Source organism: Scyliorhinus canicula, chromosome 10 (assembly GCF_902713615.1).
Source record: "Scyliorhinus canicula chromosome 10, sScyCan1.1, whole genome shotgun sequence".
In the NCBI taxonomy this organism is placed as follows: domain Eukaryota; kingdom Metazoa; phylum Chordata; class Chondrichthyes; order Carcharhiniformes; family Scyliorhinidae; genus Scyliorhinus; species Scyliorhinus canicula.
Genome location: NC_052155.1, coordinates 66,687,485 through 66,715,034, shown reverse-complemented (window position 1 = coordinate 66,715,034; position 27,550 = coordinate 66,687,485). Strand labels below are relative to the sequence as shown.

At 46.2% G+C, this 27,550-nt stretch overlaps 1 protein-coding gene across 7 annotated transcripts in view; it reads right to left on the bottom strand.

Moving 5' to 3' along the window:
* The window catches only part of LOC119972430 (cyclic nucleotide-gated cation channel beta-3-like), a 226,451-nt gene that overhangs the window by 154,270 nt on the left and 44,631 nt on the right, over positions 1-27,550 (bottom strand). For 6 of the 7 annotated variants that reach the window (XM_038809103.1, XM_038809108.1, XM_038809105.1 and 3 more), the window contains exons 4-6: positions 25,118-25,281; positions 9,034-9,225; positions 171-379 (exon numbers count right to left, since the gene is read on the bottom strand). In XM_038809103.1, coding sequence (XP_038665031.1) covers positions 171-379; positions 9,034-9,225; positions 25,118-25,281 — 565 coding nt within the window. The remainder of the gene's footprint in view (positions 1-170; positions 380-9,033; positions 9,226-25,117; positions 25,282-27,550) is intronic. The other variant, XM_038809106.1, reaches the window with a different exon arrangement.

The following is a 27,550-nucleotide window of genomic DNA, read 5'->3' as shown; positions in this document are numbered from 1 at the left end:
CAAAACCAACTAATTCAACAGAATCTGGCAAGAGAATAAGGGATCTTCCATTTTGATATGGCACATTAGTGATGAATTTAGAGTTACTATTCTTTCTTCATCAAAACATGATCAGTTCAACAAAACGATTACATGATTATTTGAAATTGGTTGATGAAAGAGAAGCTTACTATTATGTCTCCTTGTTTAATGAACTGCAGTCGGACCTGGAATATTGACAGATCAAGTAGGTAGATGAAGTCACATATATAATCCATGGTTAACCAGAAAGTAAGATTCTCTGGTGTTTGATAGTTGAAAGCCCAGCGGATAGGAATAAACCAGCAGCTCCAGTTCCACGCTAGTACCACAAAAAACAACCACAGCACGTAAAGTCGATCTGAAACATAATATTTCATAATTATCACACAATAGCATGAAGAAACCTTCCACACAGTATAAATATTTTGAAACCATGTCTGACATTTATCTTAAAGCTATGGCTGGCACAGTGGTTAGCACTGCTGCCTCACAGCACCAGGGTATCAGGTTCAATTCCAGCCTTGGGTGGCTGTGTGGAGTTTGCACATTCTCCTCATGTTTGTGTGGGTTTCTTCCGGGCCCTCACAGACCAAAGATGTGTGGGTAACTGTCATCATAAATTACCCCTTAGTGTCCAGGGATGTGCGGGTTATGGGGATAGGGCAGGGTGAATGGCAGAGGTTGGAACTGGATGGAGTGCTTGTTCAGAGGGTTGGTGCAGATCCGATGGGCCAAATGGCCTCTTTCTGCACTGTGGAGATTATTTTCTCATGCTCGGTGAATCTACAGACAATCATTTTTAATTTCAATGCTAACCCAGTCTACGGTGGTACTTATAATAATTCTTATTATTGTCACAAGTAGGCTTACATTAGCTCTGCAATGAAATAAGTCGCCACACTCGGCGCCTGTTCAGGTGCACAGAGGGAGAATTCAGAATGTCCAATTCACCTAACAAGCACGTCTTTCGGGACTTGTGGGAGAAAACCGGAGCACCCGGAGGAAATCCATGCAGACACGGGGGGTATGTGCAGACTCTGCACAGACAGTGACCCAAGCGGGAATCGAACCTGGAACCCCAGCGCTGTGAAGCAGTTGTGCTATCCACTGTACTACCGTGCCGCCCATTCTACTATTGGGTAAATGTCAGTGTATATGGCCATATTTCCTCCTTTGGGAAAAAAGTAAAGTTCAGATATATCTGTTTGTGAGTAGTATCTGTGTATCAAACTAGTGAGTGCATCTAGTTTCGTCTAGTTAGAGAGCATGAAACCGCTGAAGTTAATTTTGATAAAAGTCAAACCATTAATGGAGCAAATTAATTATTTTAGATTGTGGCATAAAAGTCAACCTTTGAAAAATCCTTCCCAAAACAGTGTGACTTACACATTAAGCATAAAATGTGAACCATTGGTGTTGGTGAAGGAGAAGCCATTTCTGCTTGTTAGTCACCATGTGCAGTCTGCTCTGGATGGGAGGGTTTTAAACCCTTGTGTATCAACTTGGCAACATGGCTTGTATCACCTCTTTGATCCCATGAGTTGAATTTTTGACCCCATGTGTTGAATTATGAGGTAAGTATAACCAGAAACATTTGTCTCTGATGAGCCCCAAAATTGAGCATTAAAACATGCATGAAAACTGAGGTCTCTGCCTAAACATGTATTTTGATGCAAAAAAATGCGAATGTCTTATATGGTGGGTCGACTTATACACCACGATTTATGGTATCAGCATTTTAGCAGAGAGCACTTTCAGAATAAATTGAGCAACACACTGAAGAAAGTGAAAACGTGGGCATTCGATGTTTCCAACATCCAAAGATGCTTTTATTTTAGATCAAGATTACATTTTCACGACTCCCGGTGGTGGCCATGGAGTGAGTGGTCGCACACAGGGTGGCTCCTCCATGAACTTCGGAAAATTTCAGCGGTAACCTTGTGCAGAGAGTGGAGGGGGATTACTTCTCCTCCAGATGAGCAGGTCCGCGGGTTATCAAACTCGACACAAGACACTAAAAACCCTGGCGAAGGAGTTGGAATAGACTTGTGATGCAGTATGAATTGAAAAAATGGCAGAGGAGGTAGGGTCATTGTCGACTGGAAAGCTGGGAATGTAGCAGTTGTTGAGCTTCATTAAGGTCAGATTTTGGCAGCAGCTTAAAGAAATGCAGAGTGACTGGTCGAAGGTGATTGCGGAGGCAGTGGCACATCTTCGCGGGACTTTGGATCAGGTGGAGAAGAGCCCGAAGGTGCAGGGGGTGATGATCTAAGAGGTGGAGAAGGTGGTGTCCGACCAGAGTGACTGGATTGTCTCACTGGAAGCGGAAATGGCGATCCTGGGGGACATGTGCAAGACATTGCGAACAAAGGTAGAGGAGCAGGAAAACTGGTCCAGGCGGCAAAATCTTCTGATTGTGGGCCGACTGGAGGGAGTGGAGGGAACAAGTGCAGTGGGCTACGTTGCAAGGATGCTGGCCAGGTTGGTGGACAAGAAGGTGATGGGCAAAGTGGATCGGACTCATAGGTCTCTGAGGCAGAAGCCAAGAGTGGGGGAGCCGCCACAGGCAGTGATTGTGCATATGCACACATGCCAGGACAAGGAAAAGATCCTGAGGTGGACCATGGCAATGGGATTACGATTGGGGATGAAACCAAATCTGGATTTATCAGGACATTAGTGCGGAGCTGGCCAAGACACGGACAGGTTTCAACAAGGCCACGGCAATGTTGTCCTGGCACCAGATACGGTTTGGGATGTTGTGCCCGGCCAAACTTTGGGTCAATTTTGAAAGCCGGGAGTATTACTTTGGGACACCGGCGGAGGCAAATGACTTTATTGAAGAACATAAATTGGGGGAGTATTGGAAGAGGAATGTGTGTGGAAGTTCTGTCTGTTAAATTTTGTTCCATGTTTTTACCACGCAGATATAGGGAGAATTTGCCGATTCTGAAAGGTTGTTACGGGGCTGGAGGGGTTGTACCCTTCCACTTTTTTGTAATTTTATATTCAAGTTAAATTTATGCTTTTTTTGGTGGGAGCCCTTGGTGCTGGGGGTGTAGTGTTTAATGTATTGTACTGTTTGTTATGCTCTCTACAGTGCATGAGGGGTTGTAGTGAGTTGCGATGAGGCAGCAGGGTGGTTAGAGAATGCTCTATACGGGGGCCATTTTGGGATGATGTTTCTTGCATTGGGTTGGGTGCAGGATGCTGGGGGAGGGACCACGGGGAGGACAGGAGAGAAGCAATAAGTGATGCAGAGGAGATGGGTAGAGGGAGTGATGATGGTGGGGCTTCGTGTTAGGGCCCTCAGGTGGGAGTTGCCACCCAGCAAGAAATGTTAGTGAACAGAGGGGTGTTGCGAGGCGGTGGTGGTGGCTGCAGTGGTTAGCCAGTGTGGGGAGAGGGGGAGTGAGGTGGGGGGGAAACAGGGTTGGGAAAAGGGGTCGGTGAGTGGTACATGGCATTTATGTAAGATGGGTTTGGCCATGGACGGGGCGGGGGGCCACCTTGGGTGGGACTGATTTATAATGGGGATGGGGGAGCGGAGACCAAGAGTGATGATGGCAGGGCTAGGGGACGCAGATGCCTTTGGTGAGAATCATGACATGGGATGAATGGGCTGGTTAAGCGGTCCTGGGTGTTGGCGCACTTGAAACGTTTGTGAGCCGAGGTGATTTTCCTGCAGGAGATGCATCTCCGGGTGAAAGACGAGATGAGGCTGAGGAAGGGGTGGGTAGGGCAATTGTTCCACTTGGGGTTTGACTTGAAGACGAGGGGGGTCGCCATACTGCTGAATAAGAAAACTGGGTTTATGTAGGAGGGAGTTGTGGAAACCCGGGGGGTGGGGTGGGAGTGGGGGGGGGGGGGGGGGGGGGGGGGGAGGAGGTTTGTGATAGTGAGTGGGGTGCTAGTGGGGACTCCGGTGGTATTGGTGAATGTGTTGGTGAATGTGTATGTGCCTAATTGGGGCGATGCCAGATTCATGAAGAGGTTGTTAGGTGTGATCCCGGACGTGGACTCTCACCAGCTGATTTATGGGGGGGTGGGGGGGGTGGGGAGGAGAATTTTTATTGTGTACTGGAGCTGAGGGTGGATAGGTCAAGCACTAAGTCGATGGGAAGTTTAGACTGGTGCGAGAGTTGGGAAGGTTTATACGGAAGATTCGGACAGTGGATCCATGGAAATTTGGGCACCCAGGAGAGAGAGTATAATCATGATAATAATCTTTATTAGTGTCACAAGCAGGCTTACACTAACACTGAAATGAAGGTACTGTGAAAATCCCCTGGTCGTCACATTCTGGCGCCTGTTTGGGTACTCTGAAGGAGAATTCCGATTGTCCAATTCACCTAACAGCACGTCTTTAGGGACTTGTGGGAGGAAACCGGAGCACCCGGAGACACACGCAGACATAAGGAGAATTCCGCACAGACAGTGACCCAAGCCGGGAATTGAACCTAGGACCCTGGCACTTTGAAGCAACAGTGTTAACCACTGTTACTGTGCCACATTACAACCTTGACTACACTTCAAAATGTAATTCATTGGCCATAACAACATGCTTTGTGATGTCTGGGGGTTGTGAAAGATCCAGGGCAGGATTCTCCGTAGGTGGGATTCTCCGTTTTGCCGGCGCCCGCGGGTTTCCCGACGACGTAGGGCTGCCCCACAATGGGAAACCCCGTTGACCAGCCGGCGTAACGGAGAATCCCGCCAGCGGGTCGAGGCTGAAAAGTGGCACGGCGGGGCGAAGAATGCAGCCCCCTATATAAATGCAAGTCCTCCTTCTTTTTTTCCCCCTCTATTTATTACTGCATTCAAATTTTCAACACAGTACCTTAAAGTAAAGAAAACATAGTAATCAGAAACCACATTAAACTTTGCGCTGCCATAGTTAAGGGAAGGGTTGAATTTCTATGGAGCACCTTCTCTGGTATGTTCCCTCTGACAGAAGAGTCATTGCTTTCCCAGGGTTTCTGCAAATCTGTCACTGAAGTTATGGTAGACCATGGGGAGATCCCCAATGAAATTCACCCCTAATTCTTTTCTCCTAAAATTTGCATTGTATATGCCACTGTAAGGCCATTAGATGTAGGAGCTGAAGAAGATCATTCAGCCCATCGAGTCTGCTCCGCCATTCAATGAGATCATGACTGATCTGGGGCGGGATTCGCCCCTACCCGGCGGGGCGGGGGGTCTTGGTCGGATGAAGTGGCGTGAACTACTCCGGCGTTGGGCTGCCCCAAAGGTGCGGAAGTCTCCACAGCTTTAGGGGCCAAGCCCTAACCTTGAGGGGCTAGGCCCGCGCAGGAGTGGTTGGCGCCCCGCTGGCCGGCGGGAACGGCCTTTGGCGCCATGCCAGCCGGGGCCGAAGGGACTTCGCCGGCCGGCGGAAGTCCGCGCATGCGCCGGAGCGTCAGCGGCTGCTGACGTCATCCCCGTGTATGCACAGGGGAGGGGGGTCACATCCGCGTCCGCCATCGTGAAGATTATGGCGAAGATCGGTGGGCCCCGATCGCAGGCCAGGCCACTGTGGGGGCACCCCCCGGGGCCAGATTGCTCCGCGCCCTCCCCAGGACCCTGGAGCCCGCCCGTGCCGCCTGGTCCCGAGGCCGGCATGACAGCGGTGGGACTTTGGCCCATCGCGGGCCGGAGAACCGCCGGGGGGGGGGGGCCCCGCCAACAGGCGCGGCGTGATTTCGGCCCCCGCCGAATCTCTGCTGCCGGAGACTTCGGGAGACGCCGGGGGCTGGATTCACGCCGGCCCCCGGCGATTCTCCGACCCGCGGGGGGTCGGAGAATCCCGCCCCTGATGTGATAATCTTCAACTCCATTGACCCCACTTAACCCCAGAACCCTTGGTTCCCTTACTGATTAAAAATCTGTCTATCTCAGCCTTGAACATACTTAAGGGCCAGGCTTCTATAGCTCTCCGCGGTAAAGAATTCTACATATTCACTACCCTCTGAGAGAAGAAATTTCTCCTCTTCCCTGTCTTTAGTGGCAATCCCTTACTCTGAGATTATGCCCTATGGGACTAGACTCTCCCAGAAGTGGAAACAACCTCTCAGCTCTTACACTGTCAAGGCCCCTGAGAATCCGATACTTCTCAATAATGTTGCCTCTCAGTCTTCGAAGCTCCAATGAGTCCAGAAAAATTAATTCATTGTTATACAAATCAACATGGTGGGCGAAATTCTCCGCCCCCCACGACGGGTGGGAGAATAGCGGGAGGGCCTTCCCGACATTTTTGCCGCCCTCCCGCTATTCTCCCCCGCCCCCGCCGAAGTCCCGACCCGAATCGCTGCCGCCGTTTTTTTACGGCCGGCAGCGATTCTCAGCTGTTAGATGGGCCGAAGTCCCAGCCCTTTCCGCCGTTTTTACGAACGGCAAACACACCTGGTCTTGCCGTTCGTAAAAACGGCGTCACAAACTCGCTATTAATAACCATGGCACCGATTGGCACGGCCGTACCACGGCCGTGCCAAGGGTGCCATGGGCCCGCGATCAGTGGGCACCGATCGCGGGCAGCGGGCCCGATGCCCGCGCACTACTTGTCCTTCCGTCGCCCCGCAGTATCCATTCGCGGGGCGGCTGAGGGGCAACCCAGCCCGCGCATGCGCGGGTTTCGCGCAAAAACGCGATGATGTCACCCGCTCATGCGCGGGTTGGAGTCTTCCAAACTGCGCATGCGCGGCTGACGTCATATGACACGTCAGCCGGCGCTAACTCCGGCAAGCGGGCTTAACGATTTTCGTTAAGCCCGTCTTGCCGGAGCCTACGGCGTCGGGCTGCTAGCCCCGACCGGGGACCAGAATCGGTCCCCGGTCGGGAAGGGGCGCGCTGCCGTAAAACCCGCCCGGGTTTTAAGGCAGCTTTACGATTTCTCCCGTTTTGGGAGAATCGCGCCCGGTGTGTTTATTCCCATTCCATAGAAATGAATAACAAAAAAAGGGATGTAACACAATGACACACCTAACAATTTTTGATCAATAGATGAAACCTACAATGATATGGAGCTGTTGAGGAGCTGAGGGAGAGATGATTATGCTCTGATATGTTGCTTACTCATACCCATTTCTCTTGACTTGTGGATCAGTGAACATGAATGGCTTAATCACTTTTCCAAATCATTACTTCCAAAGGTTAGTTAGTAATGTGTATTTATGTAAATTTACCTGCTTTTGTATCTACAGAAGATAGCACATGAAATAGTGCGGCACAGGAACAGGAACTGCACAGTATAACAAAGCACCTATCATCGCTACTTGCACTTTGAGCCAACACAGTTTTTTTCATTTATTCCTGGGAGGTGGATGTTGCTGACAAGGCCAGCATTTATTGTCCATCTCTAATTGCCCTTGAGAAGGTGGAAGTAACCTGCCTTGGTGAATCATTGTAATCCAGAGGGTGGTTTAGCACAGTAGGCTTAACAGCTGGCTTGTAAGGCAGAACAATGCCTGCAGCGTGGGTTCAATTCCCGTAGCGGCCTCCCCGAACAGGCGCAGGAATGTAGTGACTTTTCACAGTAATTTCATTGAAGCCTACTTGTGACAATAAGCTATTATTATTATAGTGCATATACACCTATAGTGTTCTAAGTAGAGATTTGATTTTGACTGGGCAACAATGAAGGAATAGTGATATATTTCCAGGTTTAGCATGGTGTGTGAATGTTCCCATGTCCCTGCTACCCTTGTTCTTTTGGGCGGTAGTGATCTTAGGCCTAGGAAAAGCTGTTTTTCATAGAATTTACATAGAATTTACAGTGCAGAAGGAGGCCATTCGGCCCATCGAGTCTGCACTGGCTATTGGAACGAGCACCCTACCCAAGTTCAACACCTCCACCCCATCGCCATAACCCAGCAACCCCACCCAACACTAAGGGCAATTTTGAACACTAAAGGCAATTTATCATGGCCAATCCACCTAACCTGCACATCTGTGGGAGGAAACCGGAGCACCCGGAGGAAACCTACGCACACACGGGGAGGATGTGCAGACTCCGCACAGACAGTGACCCAAGCTAGAATCGAACCTGGGACCCTGGAGCTGTGAAGCGATTGTGCTATCCACAATGCTACCGTGCTCGTACACTACATCTTGTAGGTGGTACACACTGCAGCCACTCCACAATGGTGGAGGAGGAAGTGACTATTTAAGGTGTTGGATGAGGTGCCAATCAAATGGGCTGCCTTGTCCTAGATGAAGAAATTTTCCTGATTAGCTCATGTCTGGAAGCTAACTCAGCCTGTCTGCCAGTATTCAAACTATTCATCTTAATGGCCTGTCTCCAACAGTTGAATACCTCAGCTGATTGCTGTAGATGTCTTGTTAATGAGACGGGAGATGTGAGTCTTCACACTCCCTGAAGTAATTTTCCTTGATGGGTTTTACAAGCCATGACTCCACCCCAATGAATTGGAATGTGGACTATGGAATAATGAAAATTGAGGCGTGCCATCTTGGGCTGTGAGTTCAAGATGCTTTAGTCTCTGTATTTTTTTTAAAAGTCTGCTTTTTAAAAATTCAATTCAAGTTTCTAGCCTGTGGATGAGAAATCATCAGTTAGCTTAAAACACATCTTCATGACAATGGAGCCCAAATCTAAGCATGAGACTTCCCAACATTGCCAGAAAATATTGATTTATTCCTCAACTATGCCATAAGGAAAATCTTGAACATTGCTACAAAAGAAGTAGGCACCCCACAATTGAAATTATCCATCAACTAGACCAAGCAAAACAAATATGTGCTGCATTAGTAGACTGCCTGAGATTTCCTTCTCCCACATCAAACTACATGTAAAAGACATCCAAGCTCTTCACTCAATTCTCAGATATTCCTTCATTAGACTGCATCAATCAAATGCCTCTCCCTAGAAGCAAATGTACATTTTGGCAATATTCACTTCTTCTTCATGAAGCAAACAAAATGGGGGCACCCAATTCTAAATTTGGTTCACCGTTCAATCTACAGTGGTAAAGTTGTGGATTAAGAACAAATTACCTGTGTATATATCAATGCTTTCAGGTACTCTTAACTTTTGTATAAACCTTTTGACTGGAGGCCTCTTGAATTCATAGCAAATCATACCACAGTGATATTCCTCTTCAGATTTGATTCCATCATCTTTTATTTCTTCTTGTTTTACTTCTTCCCTTTTGCCTTCCTTTGGTGGAGCAAGCTTCTTGACTGGAGCTAAGCAAAAGAGAAATATATATAAATATCAAATAGTATTTCCTATGTCTTGCCAAACTATTGAGATGTTTTGTGCTTCAAGCTAACTTTAAAAACCTGCAAAATTCCTGATTAACCTCCATTGACAACACGTACAGACAAAAATGTGAAATGTAATTTCACAATATTAATCAGAGTAATTAGAAATAATCAGCTACTAATGGATCTCCTGGAGCTCGACAGATAACATTCTGAAGAAATTCAATCTTTAAATTAACTGTGGAGCTCCTTCCTGATGACCTTGTGCCAGAAATCAGCTAATTATAATTAAATGTTCAGCATTTTTATCATAGATTGCATTAAAATCTGGGAGACCCCTCCATCAAAGAATGGGTTATCAAGTACGGGCTGCTCTTAGAAGGTTGGAGGTTAATGTCCTATTATTGAGTGAAAAGAATGGTGGGCGCCGATCAAAGGCAGAGTTCTGCCATTTAGTTTAAAAGCAAAATTCTGCAGATGCTGGAAATGTGAAATAGAAACAGAAACTGCTGACAATACTCAACAGTTCAGGCAACTTTTGTGGATAGGGCGAGTTAATAGATCACGTTTACGTTTCATCAGAAGTGTAAACTAAGGGATCAAAACTGGATTACTCCTTTTTAAAATTGGGGGTTGCAATTTGTTATTAGCCCATGCCAAGTCCTGTTGAGGGAGATGGCACTAAAATGTTAAGTTATTGCCTCATTTCAATGATTGCAGCCTTCAGCAGAGCGTGATCTGCACTTCTGGCTGGTTGAACACTCAACAGAAGGTCCAGAAACTTGCAGGGCTTGCAAATGTTTCAGCTAGTCTGCATCTCTTGGCAACCTCCCACTCTTACAAGGGAACTAACTGCATTCATTGCACAGAGGTTACTGCTGACTGCCTCTAGTGCAAGTGGCTGTCAGGAGAAGGATACCCTGTGGCACAATAAACAACTGTCCAGGCTCCCAGAACTTTTGATGTGACTAGAAACCTTGGTTCAAGACGATGTCAGAAGGAGAGCAGCTATGGCTGGAATTTTACCAACAGCAACAAAGTCGTGACATCAGGGCTAGAGTTCTCCGGCTGTTGGGATTTTCTTTTCCCGCCAAAAGTGCACCCCCGCTGCGGGTTTCCTGCTGACATGTGGGCAGGGATTCTCCGACCCTGCACCAGGTCGGAGAATCCCCAGAGGACGCGAGAATCGTGCCCGCTGCCCCGATGCCGGCTTCCCGATTCTCCCCCGCCGATTCTTGGCGCCTGCAGGATTCCCGCCGCGCTGGTTGGGGACCATTGCAAGTGATCCCCCGGCGATTTGCCAGGCCCCAACGGACCGAGTGGCCGCCAAGTTCGGCCGAGTCCCGCCGCCATGGGTTACTCAGGTCACACACGGCAGGATCTGGAAGGAGGCTGGGGGGATCCGACCCGGGGGAAGCTCCCATGGTGGCCTGGCCCGCGAGCAGGGCCTACCAATCAGCGGGCGGGCAATTCCATGGGGGCCTATGTTCCTCTGCGCCAGGCCCCTGTAGGGCTCCGCTATATCTCCCGGAGGCCAGCGCAGAATCCCACCGACCGTAGCGCGCATGCACGGAATCACGACGACCATAGCGTGCATGCGCAGAATCACGACAGCCGTTCTGCACCGGCTGGAGCTGCGTGGACCACCGGCACCGACCTAGTCCCCTAGGAAGGGAAGCATTCCCCATTATTGGGGAACATTGACGCCAAAGTGGTTGGCACTGCTTTTCACGCCGGCATGGGGACATAGCCCCATTATTGGAGAATTCTGCCTGTGGTGTATACAATGGCAAATCCCGTTGCTAACGAATAGTGCAGCACCGAGAAACATGTGGCTGGGTGAGCGGAGAATTCTGCCCAGGACCTTAAGCAGGTGGCGTATCTCCATGGAAGGGAGAGTGGAGAGGAAGCATGGCATTCTCAGGGCTATTCAATTCATGGTTGGTAGGGAATGGCAGGCAACCTGTTGAGGGGTGCAGACAGAAGGGAGTTTTGGGTCAGGCCATCTATGAAAGTCAGCAGCCTGGAAGTGAACAGCTAGGGAGCTCTGTCAACTCTGGGAATAATGACATGCCACCCAGGCACACATGTGATCTCTCAGAAATTCCAGGCTGCACTGGCTCAGAAGGAAGTCCAGTTCCCTCAGAAGGGGAGGAGACTGGCTTGTCAAACCAAACAGGCATGCACAGAGATGGCAGAGTGGTGAACAGCCATGATGTGATACACAAATGTCTGGAGGAGCTCTCCGAGGCGTTGCATCCATGCATGAATGACTTGGGGATCTATCCAGCCCATGAGTGCAGCCATTAATCTGGTGTAAGCACATTTAAAATCTTCCATTGAGAAAGTAGTGACCTTCATGGCGAGCCACATCCAGCAAACCACACAGTGAATGCCAAAGATGTGAGTGAACCTGCTTGCCATCGCATTCTTCATGAGCTTAGCAACGGCTATCTGAGTGAGATATGAGATGCCTGAAATCATTGCCAGGTCAGCAAACACCTCACCTTAACTGGGAAGAAGAGTTATTGCCTGAAGCATTTGGGGGTTCCTCGCAGGAAATTTCTGGGTGGTGATTCTACATCCCCTCAGAAGTGACAGAGGGTGCAGAAGGTCTCCCATGTGTTGGGACCCACAAGGCCTCAGGCAAAAAGAGGACAACTCTCTCAATCGCCAAAGGCCATATAGCAGAAAGGTCAGCAGCCTGCCTCCACCCTAGCTGACTATGCAGGGCAAGCATGATAGGAGCACCTGCAAATGCATGAGAATGCCCACCTAGCTGCGCTTGCATTTCATTGAGTAAAATCCATTTTGATTGTGGTAATTTCCATGTGGGACATGCATGCTGCCCGTCGCTTCTTGCAGCATTGAAGATCCAGTTACATTGGTGGAGCCTTGTGCCTACACCGTTTGTTTTTCTTTGGTTAGAGATATTATGTTGAAGGAACTTCTCCTGTTGTACAGAATCCCCATAACCCCTCAGATGCAGCAAACTGGAAAATATTGGCAATATCGCCTGGTCCTGCCTGGAATTATCCAGTTGCTTATGTTGCTCGTTATGCTTTCCCTTAATTTGCTCTGTTTTAATTACCTTTGCTCAAGAGTCGCCAGGTATCTTTCGGATACCACCACAGGGTTTAAAGCCGAAAACTGATCAATGACTTGATAAACCAGTTAGTAAGTTTGAAATCAATACACATTTATTTACACACACAGTCAATTATTACTCATGCATAAACTCTACTCGCTAAACTACAACTACTACTAAAAGCCTATACTTAGCTTCGAGTGGCCCACTCAGTCAGAGGAGCAATGGCCGTTGTCCGGTTCTGATACTGCTGGCTTCGAACTAGTACCGAATAGTAGCTAGGAGCGTCTATCTCGTAGCGTGCATTGACCTTAGACTTACTTACTTGGTTGGTGCTTGGCGGTCTCTCGTCGTTGAGACCCAAATGCCAAGTTGAAGATGGAGAGGAGTAAGAGTAAGAGAAGAGAGCAAACTGACCTTGGGGACTCCGCTTTATACCCCAAGGGGTTTTGCGCCCTTCTGGGCGGATCCCGGACTTGGTCCCAATTAATTGGCCATGTCCCAATCGTTCGTATTGATTTTCTCCAATCAGGGTTTGTTCCCTGATCGTTGGGCGGGCCCTATGTAACCGTTGGCCTGCCTTTGTTTTAGCTTCCACTGGCGCCGGGGAGTCTGTCCTGGTCTCGATTGTTTCAATGTTTCCTTTTTGTCCCCAGAGATAGCTCATTAATATGCTAATGGCTATTGGTTTCAATTCTGTCTGGGTTCTGCAAGTCTTAATACACAGCAAACCTTGCACCTGCTTGTTTTCTCTAGTGCTGTCCATTTTTCCCTGCACTCTTTGTGAGTGTCCATTTTGGAATCGGGATGTGGCCACCCCAGGTGGCTACACTTAGAGCTTGCAACTGATAGTGACCTTGACAGCAATTAGTAGTGCTATGAGGTTGCAGTTCCTGTTGAAGGAGTTGATATGGTTCTGTAGCCACATCTTTGGTGAATTGCAGATGCCTTAAGAATTGCTCCTGGCTGACGTGACGGTGTGCAAAGTGTTTCCTGAAGATGCTCGATCCATAGGGCCTACTGTGAGAATTCACCTCCTCCTCCCTCTGTGTGTAGTTTCCCTCTCAGCAGCCTCAACTCCATCTCCCTGCCATATTACAGCCCAAGACAGACTGTAATTAAACCCCCCATTTTGGCAGCAGGCTTTCTGTACAAAGAAAACTTATCTAACCTTCCTTACCCCCAAGCATTACCCCTGCTGAAGGCACTGGATACTACAAATGCTCTGGGCCCTGACAATATCCCAGCAATACTGAAGTACTGAAGACTTGTGCTCCCAAACTTGCCATTCTCCTAACCAAGCTGTTCCAGTACAGCTGCAACACTGGCATTTACTCAGCAATGTGGAAAATTGCCCAGGTGTGCCCTGTACACAAGAAACAGGACAAATCCAACCCAGCCAATTACCACTTAACAGTCTACTCTCCACCTTCGATAATGTGATGGAGGGGTCATCAACAGTGTTATCAAGTGGCATTTTTTCACCTGCTCATGGGCACTTAGTTTGGGTTCCGTCAGGGTCACTCAGCTCGTGGCTTTCATTCCAGCCTTGCTTCAAACATGGACAAAAGAGCTGAATGTCAGAGGTGAAGTGGGAGTGACTGCCCTCGACATCAAGGCAGCATTTGACCGAGTATGGTCTGAAGGTGCCCTGGGAAAACTGGAGTAAATGGGAAGCAGGGTGAAAACTCTCCACTGGTTGGAGTCATACCTGGCACAACAGAAGATGGTTGTGGTGGTTGGAGGTCCATGATCTTAGCTCAAGGACATCAGTGCAGGAGTTCCTCAGGGTTGTGTCCTCAGCATCTTCCATCACAAGGTCAAATGTGAGGATGTTTGCGCCAATCACGACTCATCAGATAATGAAACAGTTCATATTCAAATGCAGCAAGACCTGGACAATATACAGTCTTGGGCTGACAAGTGGCAAGTTACATTTGTGCCACACAAGTTCTAGGCAATGACTATCTCCTACAATAGAAGATCTAACCATCACCCCTTGACATTCAATGGCATTACCATCGCTGAATCCCCCACAATCCTATGGCAAGTATCTCATCTCCTGACCCCCAAAGTCTGTCCACCATCTACAAGGCACAAGTCAGGAGTGTAATGGAATACTCTCCATTTGCCTGGATGAATGCAGCTCCAATAACACTCAAGAAGCTCAGCACCATCCAGGACAAGCGGCCCACTTGATTGCTACCACTTCCCCAAACATGCAATCCCTTCACCACCAACGAATAGTGGCAGCCGTGTGTGCCATCTACAAGATGCACTGCAGGAACTTTCCCCAACTTTCCTCAGGCAGCCCCTTCCAAACCCACAACCACTACCACCTAGAAGGACAAGAGCAGCAGACACCTGGGAACCCCACCACCTGGAGGTTCCGCTCCAAGTCACTCACCGCCCTGATTTGGAAATATATCACATTTCCTTCACTGTCATTGGGTCAAATTCCTGGAACTCCTTCCCTAACAGCACTGTAGGTGTACCTACACCTCAGTGGTTGCAGCGGTTCAAGAAGGCAACTTATCACCAAATTCTGAAGGACAACTAGGGATGGACAATAAATGCTGGCCTAGCCAGTGACGTCAACATCCCGTAAATCAATTTATTTTTAAATTAAGGCAAAACATGCTTCAGAGAAGATAGAATATGTAAAGGATAAGACAGTTTTATTTGCTCTGCATACCAGAAAACGTATAACAGTGATTTATATTAAACACATTTTGTCTTATATTGAGTACCCGAGTCAATGATTAATGACATTGAGTCTTACAGATCTTTTGAATCAAAAGTAGGAAATTAGATTCAATTGCCCTCTCTAATTGGCTCCATACCTTGTTACCTTGATGGGGCTGGTTTAGCACAGCAGGCTTGTATTACAGAACAATGCCAGCAGCACGGATTCAATTCCTGTACCAGCCTCCCCGAACAGACGCCAGAATGTGGCAACTAGGGGCTTTTCTCAGTAACTTCATTGAAGCCTACTTGTGACAATAAGCAATTATTATTATACTTTCAGCTCATTCATTTTCTCATTTGATCGCTCGCTTCCAAAGTGACAATTGGCTTTCCTGGCCCAACAAAGGCTACCTCAAGAATTCAAATTTTGCCAGCCACTCATACTGGGTTCTTTTTTTTCTACTTGTTTCCTACTTGTTGTTCTGTCCCAAGTGATTCTGACTCTGTTCCAGAAGATCACCACCCAGCCTTCTACCCCCAAATCCATATCATGTTCCTCTGCAGTGTTTGTAGATACCAATTGCCATCCCATTGTCTCTCAAAGTTGCTGTGCACTACATGACTGTAGTGTTTGTCCCTTTAATGGCGACATGGCAGAGTAAGGGTCAGCTGGCCAGGGGGCCCGTCAAACTCAGAATGCGGAATCACCTCATGGTAAGAAAGGTTCCTAGGCAGAGATATTTTGAAGAGCTGGTTAAATCCATGGGGCTGCTGTACAACTCTTGTTTAAAAAATACCTTTTATGTACACTAATGCAGTTTGTGAAAGTGCATCTTTACAACAACCAAATTTCTTCTCACAGTTTCACAGACACCAAAACTAAAACTTGTTCATGAAAGTAAAATAGGGTGGGTGTGAGAGGGGAGTAAATTAAGAGCTATAGTCAGACTCACAAAAGTGCTATCTGGGGTGGGAGCTACATTGTATGCTGAGTAGGGGGATTCTGGATTGAACTTGTGTTATGATCAAATGTTTGAATTTGAAGCAAACACTTCAAGATATAAATACAAATTGTTTCAATGTTTCCAATGAATCTCTAGTGATATTACTCATGGTTAGTCATGGGAGGTGGTATGACTTTGAACTGTGCTAATTGTGCTTATCATGGAAGTAAAATAAAAAAAGCAATTACATGCGAACATACAAAGTAAGAGCAGAATTTGGCCCCTCGAGTCTGCTGCATGTTCAATTCCTCTTATAACAAAGGATGGCATTCCATTCTTCTTCTTAGTTACTTGCTGTGCCTGCATACTCACCTTTTCTGACTCATGCACTTAAACACTTAGATCCTTTGGAGTTCTGCAGTCGTTTTCCATTTAGGGAAAACTCATTTTTTTAATTCTTCCTGCCAAAGTCAACAACTTTACATTTTCCCACATTAAACTCCATCTGCCACCATTTTGAATACTCACTCAACCTATCTTTATGTGTCTGCATCCTCCCTTATGTCCTCTTCACAGCATACTCTCCCACTTATCTATGGGTTATCTGCAAATTTAGCTACCCTGCCTTTGCTCCTGTTGTCTAAGTTATTGATATACATCTTAAAAAGTTGAGACTCCAGAAAAGACTCCTGTGGGACTCCACTTGCCACATCCCATCAATCAAAAAAACTCATTTATGCATGCTTTTTCATTTCTGCCATCTAGCCAATCTTCTATCTATGCTAATATGTTACCCCCTGAACTTTTATTTTTGCCAAAAATCTTCAGGGTGGCATGGTTGCATAATTTCTTCACAGCACCAGGGACGCGAGTTTGATTTCTGGCTTGGGTCACTGTCTGTGTGGAGTTTGCACTTTCTCTGCATGGCTACATGGGTTTCCTCCGGGTGCTCCGGTTTCCTCCCACAAGTCCCAAAAGACGAGCTTGTTAGGTGAATTGGGCATTCTGAATTCTCCATTAGTGTACCTGAACATGCGTCGGAGTGTGGAGACTTGGGGATTTTCACGGTAACTTCATTGCAGTGTTAATGTAAGCCTACTTGTGACACTACAAAAGATTATTTATATTATCATTAATGCGGCACCTTATTAAATGTCTTCTGGAAATCCATGTACATGGGCAGGATACTCTGTCCGGGGATGCCTGAATTGCTTTCCCTGATGTGACGAAGAATCGGGTGTCAGGGCAAAATCAGCATCCATGCTGGGCGGTGACCCCAACGTGATGCTCCAATCCCCGGAATCGAGATCCACGCCGCACATCAGCAGGAGCATGTGAATGAATGCAAATGGATCTTTAGTGGGCCTGGTGCCCTATGCTCCTGCCCTCCATGGTGCTCCAGGGCCTTGTTATTGGGTCGTCTGCTCAAAATGGCGGCCCATTAACGGGATTCCCCCCGGGAATCCCTTATATTCCATGCCATGCATAAATCTGCATGGCAAGGAATATCGAATTGCTTGCTGCTTTGTGCTAGCAGGGGGATCGTAAACCGATTACAATTCACCTCCAGCAGGAAAACGGTGTCTCCCAAATGGAGAATCCTGCCCAGTGCATCTACTGACTCTCTTTTATCCACAGTTCCGGCAAAGAAGTCCCAAGAAATTAGTTATTTGTGATTTCCCTTTCACAAACCATGCTGACTCCTGGTGATTACCTTGAATTTTTCCAAGTGCCCAGCTATAACCTGCTTAATGATTGATTCAGACACCTTCCCCACTACAGACGCCAAGCTAACTGACCTATAGTTTCTTGTTTTCTGCCTCCCTCCATATTTGACTAGAAGGATTATATTTACTACTTTCCATTCTGATGCAGCCTTTCCAGAATCTGGTAAATTTTGGAAAACAAACAACAGTGCATTTACTACCTCATCAGTGTTACATTTCAAGAGGTTTTACTATTACTTCAGTGGAGACAAATAATAAGCAGGTTGCCACACCGTAGGTTACATAACCAGTTATCAGACTTTATTTACAGATGTGTTGCTTGCTCTCAGTTTAAACGGGAAGGGAGGAAAAATGCCAAAAGTGCCTCTGATGATGTCACCACATTATCATGTGCCACATTACAGAGGCCATTGGTTACAATGCATAACAATTAATGACCTCTTCTGAGATATTAGGATGAAGTCCATCACGACCCAGAGCTTTGTCAGCCTGCAGCTCCATCAGTTTTCTCAGTACAGCTCCCCTCGTGATTGTAATTTCACAAAGTTCCCCTCTCTCTGCCACCTTCTGATTTACAACTATTACTAGAATGTTTTTAGAATCTTCTCTTTAATGATCTGGAAGTTTGCAGATGATACAAAGATCTGTAGAGGGGTAGGTAGTATTGAGGAAGCAGGCGGCTGTAGAAGGACTTCGACAGGCTAGGAGAGTGGACAAAGAAGTGGCAGATGGAATACAATGTGGAAAAGTGAGAGGTTTTGCACTTTGGAAGGAGAAATGGAGGCATTGATTATTTTCTCAATGGGGAAATGCTTAGGAAATCAGAAGCACAAAGGGACTTGGGAGTCCTTGTTCACGATTCTCTGAAGGTTAACGTGCAGGTTCAGACGACATTTAAGAAGGCAAATGCAATGTTAGCATTCATGTCGAGAGAGCTAGAATATAAGACCAGGGAGGTACTTCTGAGGCTGTATAGGGCTCTGGTCAGACTCCATTTGGAGTATTGTGAGCAGTTTTGGGCCCCATATCTAAGGAAGGATGTGCTGACCTTGGAAAGCATCCAGAGGTAGTTCACAAGAATGATTCCTGGAATGAAGAGCTTGTTGTATGATGAACGGTTGAGGATTCTGGGTCTGTACTCGTTGGAGTTTAGAAGGATGAGGGGGAAACTTACAGAATACTGTGAGGCCTGGGTAGAGTGGAGGTGAAGAGGATGATTCCACTTGTAGGAAAAAGTAGAAGCAGAGGACACAATCTCAGACTAAAGGGACGATCCTGTATGAATTTCTTCAGCTAGAGGGTGGTGAATCTGTGGAACTCTTTGCTGCAGAAGGCTGTAGAGGCCAAATCACTTTAAGACAGAGATAGATTGGTTCTTTATTAATAAGGGGATCAGGGATTATGTGGAGAAGGCAGGAGAATAAAGATGAGAAAAAATCAGCCATGATTGAATGGCGGAGCAGACTCGATGAGCCGAGTGGCCCAATTCTGTTCCTATGTCTTATGGTCTTATGAAGGCAGAAGCAAAATATTTGTTAATTTTATCTGCTATTTCTTGAATATCTGTTGTTAATACCCCATTTTCAGAGGAACAGGCCTCATTTACTTACTCTTCTCCTTTTTAAGTAACTGTAGAAATTCTTACTAAGCCCACGTTTGAATTGATAATCTCTTTGCAGTTCCATTTTCTGAAATTCAAGTTCTCCCTCTTTTTCTTATGCTTTCAATTCCAGTTCACGCTGTCTCAGTTTTATTTCTTTTTCTTTATCTTTTTCCTGCATTTCTAATTGTTTCAATTTTAATTGAATTTTAACTAATTCTAATGATGCAGACTGTGTCTCTGGTTGAGCTATTGCTTGAATTATCTCCACGTTCCTCACCCCTACAGGTAAAATCAACTGCAGCTTGACCGCCAAATCCAAATACTTTGGTTGAACCACCCTTTACAAACCAACCAGAATGAAACCTCACAGAGATGTCCGAACTAGAGGGACCCCCCCTCAGAGATGCCTGAACGAATGAACACCCCCCCCCCCCTGCAGGGACTCATAAATAGAGGGAGCCCACAAATACCCCCAAACTAAAGGGAGCCCCCACAGAGAGCTTGTGACTAAAAGGACCCCCTGAAGTCTACACCCTCCCCCACCCCCCAGAAAAGAGACCCCTTCCTGGAAGCTAGAGAGCAGTCCAGAGAGAAGCAGTGAAAAGAATACACAGCTGTGATACTTACTTGGAGGCCCCACGTGTCCATTCCTAGAAGGAGAACAGCTGTGACCCGTGTTTCAACTCCTCAGATCCATTAGCTGCAAGCCATTTTTTCTTTTCCAGTAGTGGGCTGTGATTGACAGCTTCCACAAAACATCTGCAACCTTGATTCATTCATCTCTGATCATGGATGAGTGACTCTAAGTGCTGAAACCCCAATTTTTACAAACATCAACCACATCAAAAAGTGGTGAGGGCATTGCTTGAGTGATTGAATGCACTTAGTGATTGGAATGCACTTACCTCTCTTTGGTGTGGTCAATGTTGGTAAACATCGGGTTTCAGTGCTTAAGAGACACTCATCCATGAAGGGAGATGGATGAATCAAAGCTGCAGCTGTTTATTGAAAGAATAAGAACATAAAAACTAGGAGCTGGAGAAGGCCATCAGGCCCTTCGAGCCTGCTCCGCCATTCAATCAGATCATGGCCTATCTTTTGTGGACTCAGCTCCACTTTCTCGCCCGAAAAAGCACAGAGTTCCCTGGTGTCAATTTCCAGCTGGCCACTTCAAAATAATTCAATTGTGAAGGGAGGTGATCAGAAAGCACTTAAATCTATTTGTAGTGGTGCAGGACTGTCAATCAAAGCTTGAAGTTTATAAATATTGTGGTTCGAGCAGTTCAGAGTTACTCAACCGAGAAGGAAGTGGAATAGAACAATACCGACAGCTGGGCTGTGTGTAACCTGTCAATCACAGCCTAGCAAAATCAATATCAAAAAGAAATGAATGAATGATTACTGATCTGAGGGGGTTTAAACACACCTGACTGGATTTTTCTTTCCAGGAATTGACAGGTGGTGCTTCCTCGGTCTGAACCAACGGGTGTATTGCCCAAGTGAGAGTTAAAGTTGGAATCCCTGTTTGCTCCCCCTGCTTGAATGGCTTCTGGTATGATGGTGATATGGCTAGCCTGCTTACCAACCTTGCAGGCCTTACTTCCATTCACACAGATTGTGAACACCTCAAATCACCACCAGTCTGCTCTCCCCGTCAAGGGGGAAAGCAGTCTATGGTCATCTGGGAGTATGGAGACTTTTACTTGCTTTTTACTTTTACTCTTAATTATTATGGAATGCCAGAGGCATTACAAATGTCACAAAGCATGACTGTATCATGACCACATGAAATGGGAGTGTGAAACAGAAAGATGCAGGAACGTACCCATCACTTCTGATAATGGAACACTAGCCGCACTATTATTTGGATGAATGTTCCTATGTATTGTAAGTTATTAGCAAACATCAATACTGTAGTTTAAATAAACAGCTGAAGGGAACCATCACATTTCTGATTTAAATTTATATTTTTCCTGTGTGTCAGCGTGAAATTGCATATCCTTCAGCCGAGGAAAGGAACGTCACAGAGAATAAGAGCAATTTATCAGAGAATTATACATTCAGCCCAGCGAGTCTGCACTGACCCGCTAAAAGTGTACCCTACCTCGGCCCACTCCCCCGCGCTATCCCCATTGCCCCACCTAACCTGCACATCTTTGGACACTAACGGGCAATTTTACATGGCCAATCTACCTAACCTGCACACCTATTGGCATCAGTTAGCTCAGTTTGGAACCGATGCAGGAAGTCGGAAGGTAGTAAAACAGGGACAGAAACAAAAGGCAAGAAGGGGGAAAGTGTAAGGCAGAGAAGCCATAGTCAAAAATCAAAAACGGCGACAGTACAAGGTACAGTGACTGAGGGGAGCTCAGTGAATAGGCCCAGTAATACTAAAAGGAATAAAACGGGAAGTAAAAACATAAATGGTAAGCGACGCGGCAGGTTGTTACATGAAGATATGGGTTCAATGACAAGGAAAATTAGGAGAAAAGCTAAGAGGAAATATAACTTAGGAGAGGTTACTGATCGAGGTGTTAGGATTCAAAACAGAGGTATAAAAGCCAACATTAGTGTACTTTACCTGAATGCTCGTAGTATTCGGAATAAGGTAAATGAGTTGATGGTGCAAATCATCGTGAATGACTGTGATTTGGTGGCCATTACTGAAACATGGTTAAAGGATGGTCACTACTGGGAGTTAAATATTCAAGGGTATCAAACAGAGTGAATGGTAAGGGAGGTGGTGTAGATCTGTTATTTAAGGATGACATTTGGGCAATAGTAAGGGATGACATTGATACTATGGAGGATAAGGTTGAATCCATTTGGGTGGAAATCAGGAATAGTAAGGAGAAAAGTCACTGATAGGAGTAGTCTATAGGCCACCAAATAGTAACATTATGGTGGGGCAGGCAATAAACAAAAATAACTGATGCATGCAGAAATGATACGGCAGTTATCATGGGAGATTTTAATCTACATGTCGATTGGTTTAACCAGGTCGGTCAAGGCAGCCTTGAGGAGGAGTTAATAGAATGTATCCGCGATAATTTCCTAGAACAGTATGTAATGGAACCTACGAGGGAACAAGCAGTCCTAGATCTGGTCCTGTGCAATGAGGCAGGATTGATTAATGATCTCATAATTAGGGATCCTCTCGGAAGGAGCGATCACAATATGGTGGAATTTAAAATACAGATGGAGGGTGAGAAGGTAAAATCAAACACTAGTGTTTTGTGCTTATACGAAGGAGATTACAATGGGATGAGAGAAGAACTAGCTAAGGTAGACTGGGGGCAAAGACTTTATGGTGAAACAGTTGAGGAACAGTGGAGAACCTTCCAAGCGATTTTTCACAGTGCTCAGCAAAGGTTTATACCAACAAAAAGGAAGGACGGTAGAAAGAGGGAAAATCGACCTTGGATATCAAAGGAAATAAGGGAGAGTATCAAAGTGAAGGAAAAAGCATACAAAGTGGCAAAGATTAGTGGGAGACTAGAGGACTGGGAAATCTTTAGGGGGCAACAGAAAGCTACCAAAAAAGCTACAAAGAAGAGGAAGATAGATTATGAGAGTAAACTTGTTCAGAATATAAAAATAGATAGTAAAAGTTTCTACAAATATATAAAACAAAAAAGAGTGGCTAAGGTAAATATTGGTCCTTTAGAGGATGGGAAGGAACATTTAATAATGGGAGATGAGGAAATGGCTGAGGAACTGAACAGGTTTTTTGGATCGGTCTTCACAGTGGAAGACACAAATAACATGCAAGTGACGGATAGAAATGAGGCTATGACAGGTGAGGACCTTGAGATGATTGCTATCACTAAGGAGGGAGTGATGGGCAAGCTAATGGGGCTAAAGGTAGATATGTCTCCTGGCCCTGATGGAATGCATCTCAGAGTGCTAAAAGAAATGGCTAGGGAAATTGCAAATGCACCAGTGATAATTTACCAAAATTCACTAGACTCTGGGTGGTCCCGGCGGATTGAAAATTAGCAAATGTGACACCACTATGTAAAAAAGGAGGTAGGCAGAAAGCGGGTAATTATAGGCCAATGAGCTTAACTTTGGTAGTAGGGAAGATGCTGAAATCTATCATCAAGGAAGAAATAGTGAGGCATCTGGATGGAAATTGTCCCATTGGGCAGATGCAGCATGGGTTCAAAAAGGGCAGGTCGTGCCTAACTAATTTAGTGGAATTTTTTGAGGATATTACCAGTGCAGTAGATAATGGGGAGCCAATGGATGTGGTATATCTGGATTTCCAGAAAGCCTTTGACAAGGTGCCACACAAAAGGTTGCTGCATAAGATAAAGATGCATGGCATTAAGGGTAAAGTAGTAGCATGGATAGAGGATTGGTTAATTAATAGAAAGCAAAGAGTGGGGATTAATGGGTGTTTCTCTGGTTGGCAGTTAGTGGCTAGTGGTGTCCCTCAGGGATCAGTGTTGGACCCACAATTGTTCACAATTTACATAGATGATTTGGAGTTGGGGACCAAGGACAATGTGTCCAAGTTTGCAGACAACACTAAGATGAGTGGTAAAGCAAAAAGTGCAGAGGATACTGGAAGTCTGCAGAGGGATTGGATAGGTTAAGTGAATGGGCTTGGCTCTGATGATGGAATACAATGTTGACAAATGTTCGGTTATCCATTTTGGTAGGAATAACAGCAAAAGGGGTTATTATTTAAATGATAAAATATTAAAACATGCTGCTGCGAAGAGAGACCTGGGTGTGCTACTGCATGAGTCGCAAAAAGTTGGTTTACAGGTGCAACAGGTGATTAAGAAGGCAAATGGCATTTTGTCCTTCATTGCTAGAGGGATGGAGTTTAAGACTAGTGAGGTTATGCTGCAATTGTATAAAGTGTTACTGAGGCCACACCTGGTGTATTGTGTTCAGTTTTGGTCTCCTTACCTGAGAAAGGACGTACTGGCGCTGGAGGTGTGCAGAGGTGATTCACTCGGTTAATCCCAGAGCTGAAGGGGTTGGATTACGAGGAGAGGTTGAGTAGACTGGGACTGTACTCATTGGAATTTAGAAGGATGAGGGGGGATCTTATCGAAACATATAAAATTATGAAGGGAATAGGATAGATGCGGGCAGGTTGTTCCCACTGGTGGGTGAAAGCAGAACTAGGGGGCATAGCCTCAAAATAAGTGGAAGTAGATTTAGGACTGAGTTTCGGAGGAACTTCTTCACCCAAAGGGTTGTGAATCTATGGAATTCCTTGCCCGGTGAAGCAGTTGAGGCTCCTTCATTAAATGTTTTTAAGATAAAGATAGATAGTTTTTTGAAGAATAAAGGGATTAAGGGTTATGGTGTTCGGGCTGGAAAGTGGAGCTGAGTCCACAAAAGATCAGCCATGATCTCATTGAATGGCGGAGCAGGCTCAAGGGACCAGATGGCCTACTCCTGCTCCTTGTTCTTATGTTCTTATGTTTGTCTGTTCGTTCTGAAAACCATATGAAGCTTACTCTTTCATGCTCATTTAATTCCCATATAGAGGTTCATAAAGCAATTAAAGGTTATTCAGTCCTTCAAAACTCATTCCCTGATATTGGAAATCCAACATTTTGAAAGATTCGCTGGTGCTTTTGTTTCTAGATCATATTAAAACACTTGGAACCAAAATTAATGTGATGAAAATAAGACCATAACGAGCTTTGGTCTCTGAACACAAGTGCATATTATTAATTACATTATCTCTTGATACATTACTCATCAGTTTACATGACTAAATGTCACAGTATATTAATTACCGTGTGCGACGTGATTCATGAGCTACTAGATATTTGCTTCGAAAGATAGAACTTACAGACTGGTGGAGTTTCTTCTGCTGAAGAGCCATCCTGATCAAGTAACTTTTCTTTATAGAGTGATGTCCTTTCCCGCATACGTGTCACTAAGCTCTGCATCTGTACATCAGCTAAATCACTGCTAAATACAGGTTGTTGACTGTATTTATCGCAGGATGAAATACTGCAAAACAAAAATGTTGCTAAGAAATGCAAAAATAAAATTCATCACTTGTGTACAAAAGGTATTGAACTATAATGTATGAACTAATTCAAACTATTTTGAAAACGTATTAATTAGATTATAAATTAAATAATTAATCTTTAGGTGGCTATATTCATTTTGGCTGTATAGATTATGTAGTAGAAGACATACTGAGGATACAGACTTCTTAATTTTCAAAAGCTATGGGTGCGATTTAATCTCTGCCTTGCGCCCAGCGTGGACCTGGGTGCATCGGTTAAATAGCGGGAAAGGCTAAAATTGAGATTCGTGCCGGGTGTGAATCAGTTTGCTATCTAACTAGCCCGCTCCTGATGGCAAGTTACGGATCTTGCCCAAATATGACAAGCATATCATTAACCCTCATTTGCATTAAATTCCATCTCATTAATGAGATTGAAGTTGAATGTAATGGCCCCCCTGGGAAGTAACCGGCTCCCCAAAGAGAAATCACACAGGCATCGTTCAGTACTCCTTTTTAAAAATGTGAAGCTGGCACAATGGCTGCTGTGGGGAACTGAGGAGGTGAGCAGCTATTTCCATTTCCTGCATGCAGCTCAAGAACACAGGAGATGCTGGCCCAGTGCTCAGGGGGCAGGGGGACATCTCAGGGTTTAAAAAAAATCTTTGAGGCCTTCAATCCATCTTTTAATATTATGGAGACCCATACAGGGGCAACTGCAGCTGCAGTGTGTCTGCCCTACCAAAATCGCCCAGGACAGAGACCTCTTCATGATTATATACTGACGGTCACTTTAACTCCCCTTGACTGTGAGCAATCTCTAGCTTCACAGCTGAAGGCTATTCCTCAGGAGGAATTGACCTTATTAATTGTGAGAGCACTTCCCAGTTGCAGGTTATGTTTGCTGCTTGCTCCTGTTGGTAACAAAATGCCTGGAGCCTGAAATACTTGAGAGTTTGTTTGCTGTTTGTTGTAGCCTTTTCTGCTTGCCTGTTGCCTGTTTCTCTTGGGTTTACTTGCTGTGTTCCTGGATGAAAGGGAGGAAGAAAGAAGATAGCTGCCTTTCGGTCTCTTCTACCTGGAATGCGCGAGGGGAGGATTTTGATGGGCCTGCTACCGGGCTGAGGATGCAGGAGGGCTTGCCCGAGCAGTGTTTTGTGTGTTGACTGTGTATTCTGACCTGGTCTGTGGATTACCTGTTAATAGCACCTGTGTTCTTGTGGCCCGGTCCTCGGACAGGGTCGTGATGGAAGATCAGGGGCGGGATTCTCCTCTACCCGGTGGGGCGGGGCTCCTGGAATAGGGGAGTGGCGCCAACCACTCAAGCGTCGGGCCTCCCCAAAGGTGCGGAATTCTCCGCACCTTTGGGGGCTAGGCCCACGCCGGAGCAGTTGGCACCACGCTGACTGGTGCCAAAACCAGCACCAGCGGTCTTGGACGCCCGCCACCTGGCGCCGGGACTGGCCGAAAGGCCTTTGCCGGTTCGCGCATGCGCCGGTGGTGACGTCAGAATTTTGCCCCAGATGTCTGATACTGCAAGAGAGGAGCGGTGGCGGCCCAAATCTGACTGCGCAGCCCAGAGGTTGTGCCGGGACACTTTCATGGACTACCGATGACTTTTTATGTTCAGTAGCCATCAGCTGCTCCTGTTATGAGAACCGTGCGGGTCGCTGATGTTCCTTGGTTTCCTTTTGCACTGGGTTTGGTCTATGTTTGTTGGAGAATTGTATGATGGGTACCATGTAACTGCAGATTATCGTTTTGTCTCTCCTGCCTCTGTAGCCTGGAGTCGCTGGAAGACACTGCTGGTGCTGGTGAGGGAGGAGGTGGTTTTCGCTCTCTCTCCCTCCTCCCCTGTGCTCCAGGATGGTGAGACATTCCGGTGATTGGCTTACCAAGTGGCTTTCCACTGAGGCAGGTCCACTGTAGGCGCTGCAGAGGGGAAGGGGATGTTGAGTTGTTTTTCACTGTTGGCAGTGTTTTGCTCTTTTGCCTGGCAGCCGTGTGCTTGTCTGCTGCGACCCCTCTCGCTTTACAGCCTGGACTGCCTCGGCAGCTGGTCGTGTTGTTGATTTGTTTCGTGTTTTGGTTTCCGTTCTTGGTGTATGGCTGGTTCTTTGTTGTCTTTATGCCTGTTTTGTGTTTTCCTTTGGTCGTTGCTCTGTATGTGGTTTTGTTTATCATGTTCTGGACTGAATTGTGTTCCTCAAGGGAGGGGTGGAATGGTTTTCTCTCTCTCCTCTGCCGTGCTCTGTGTTTAAATGGACT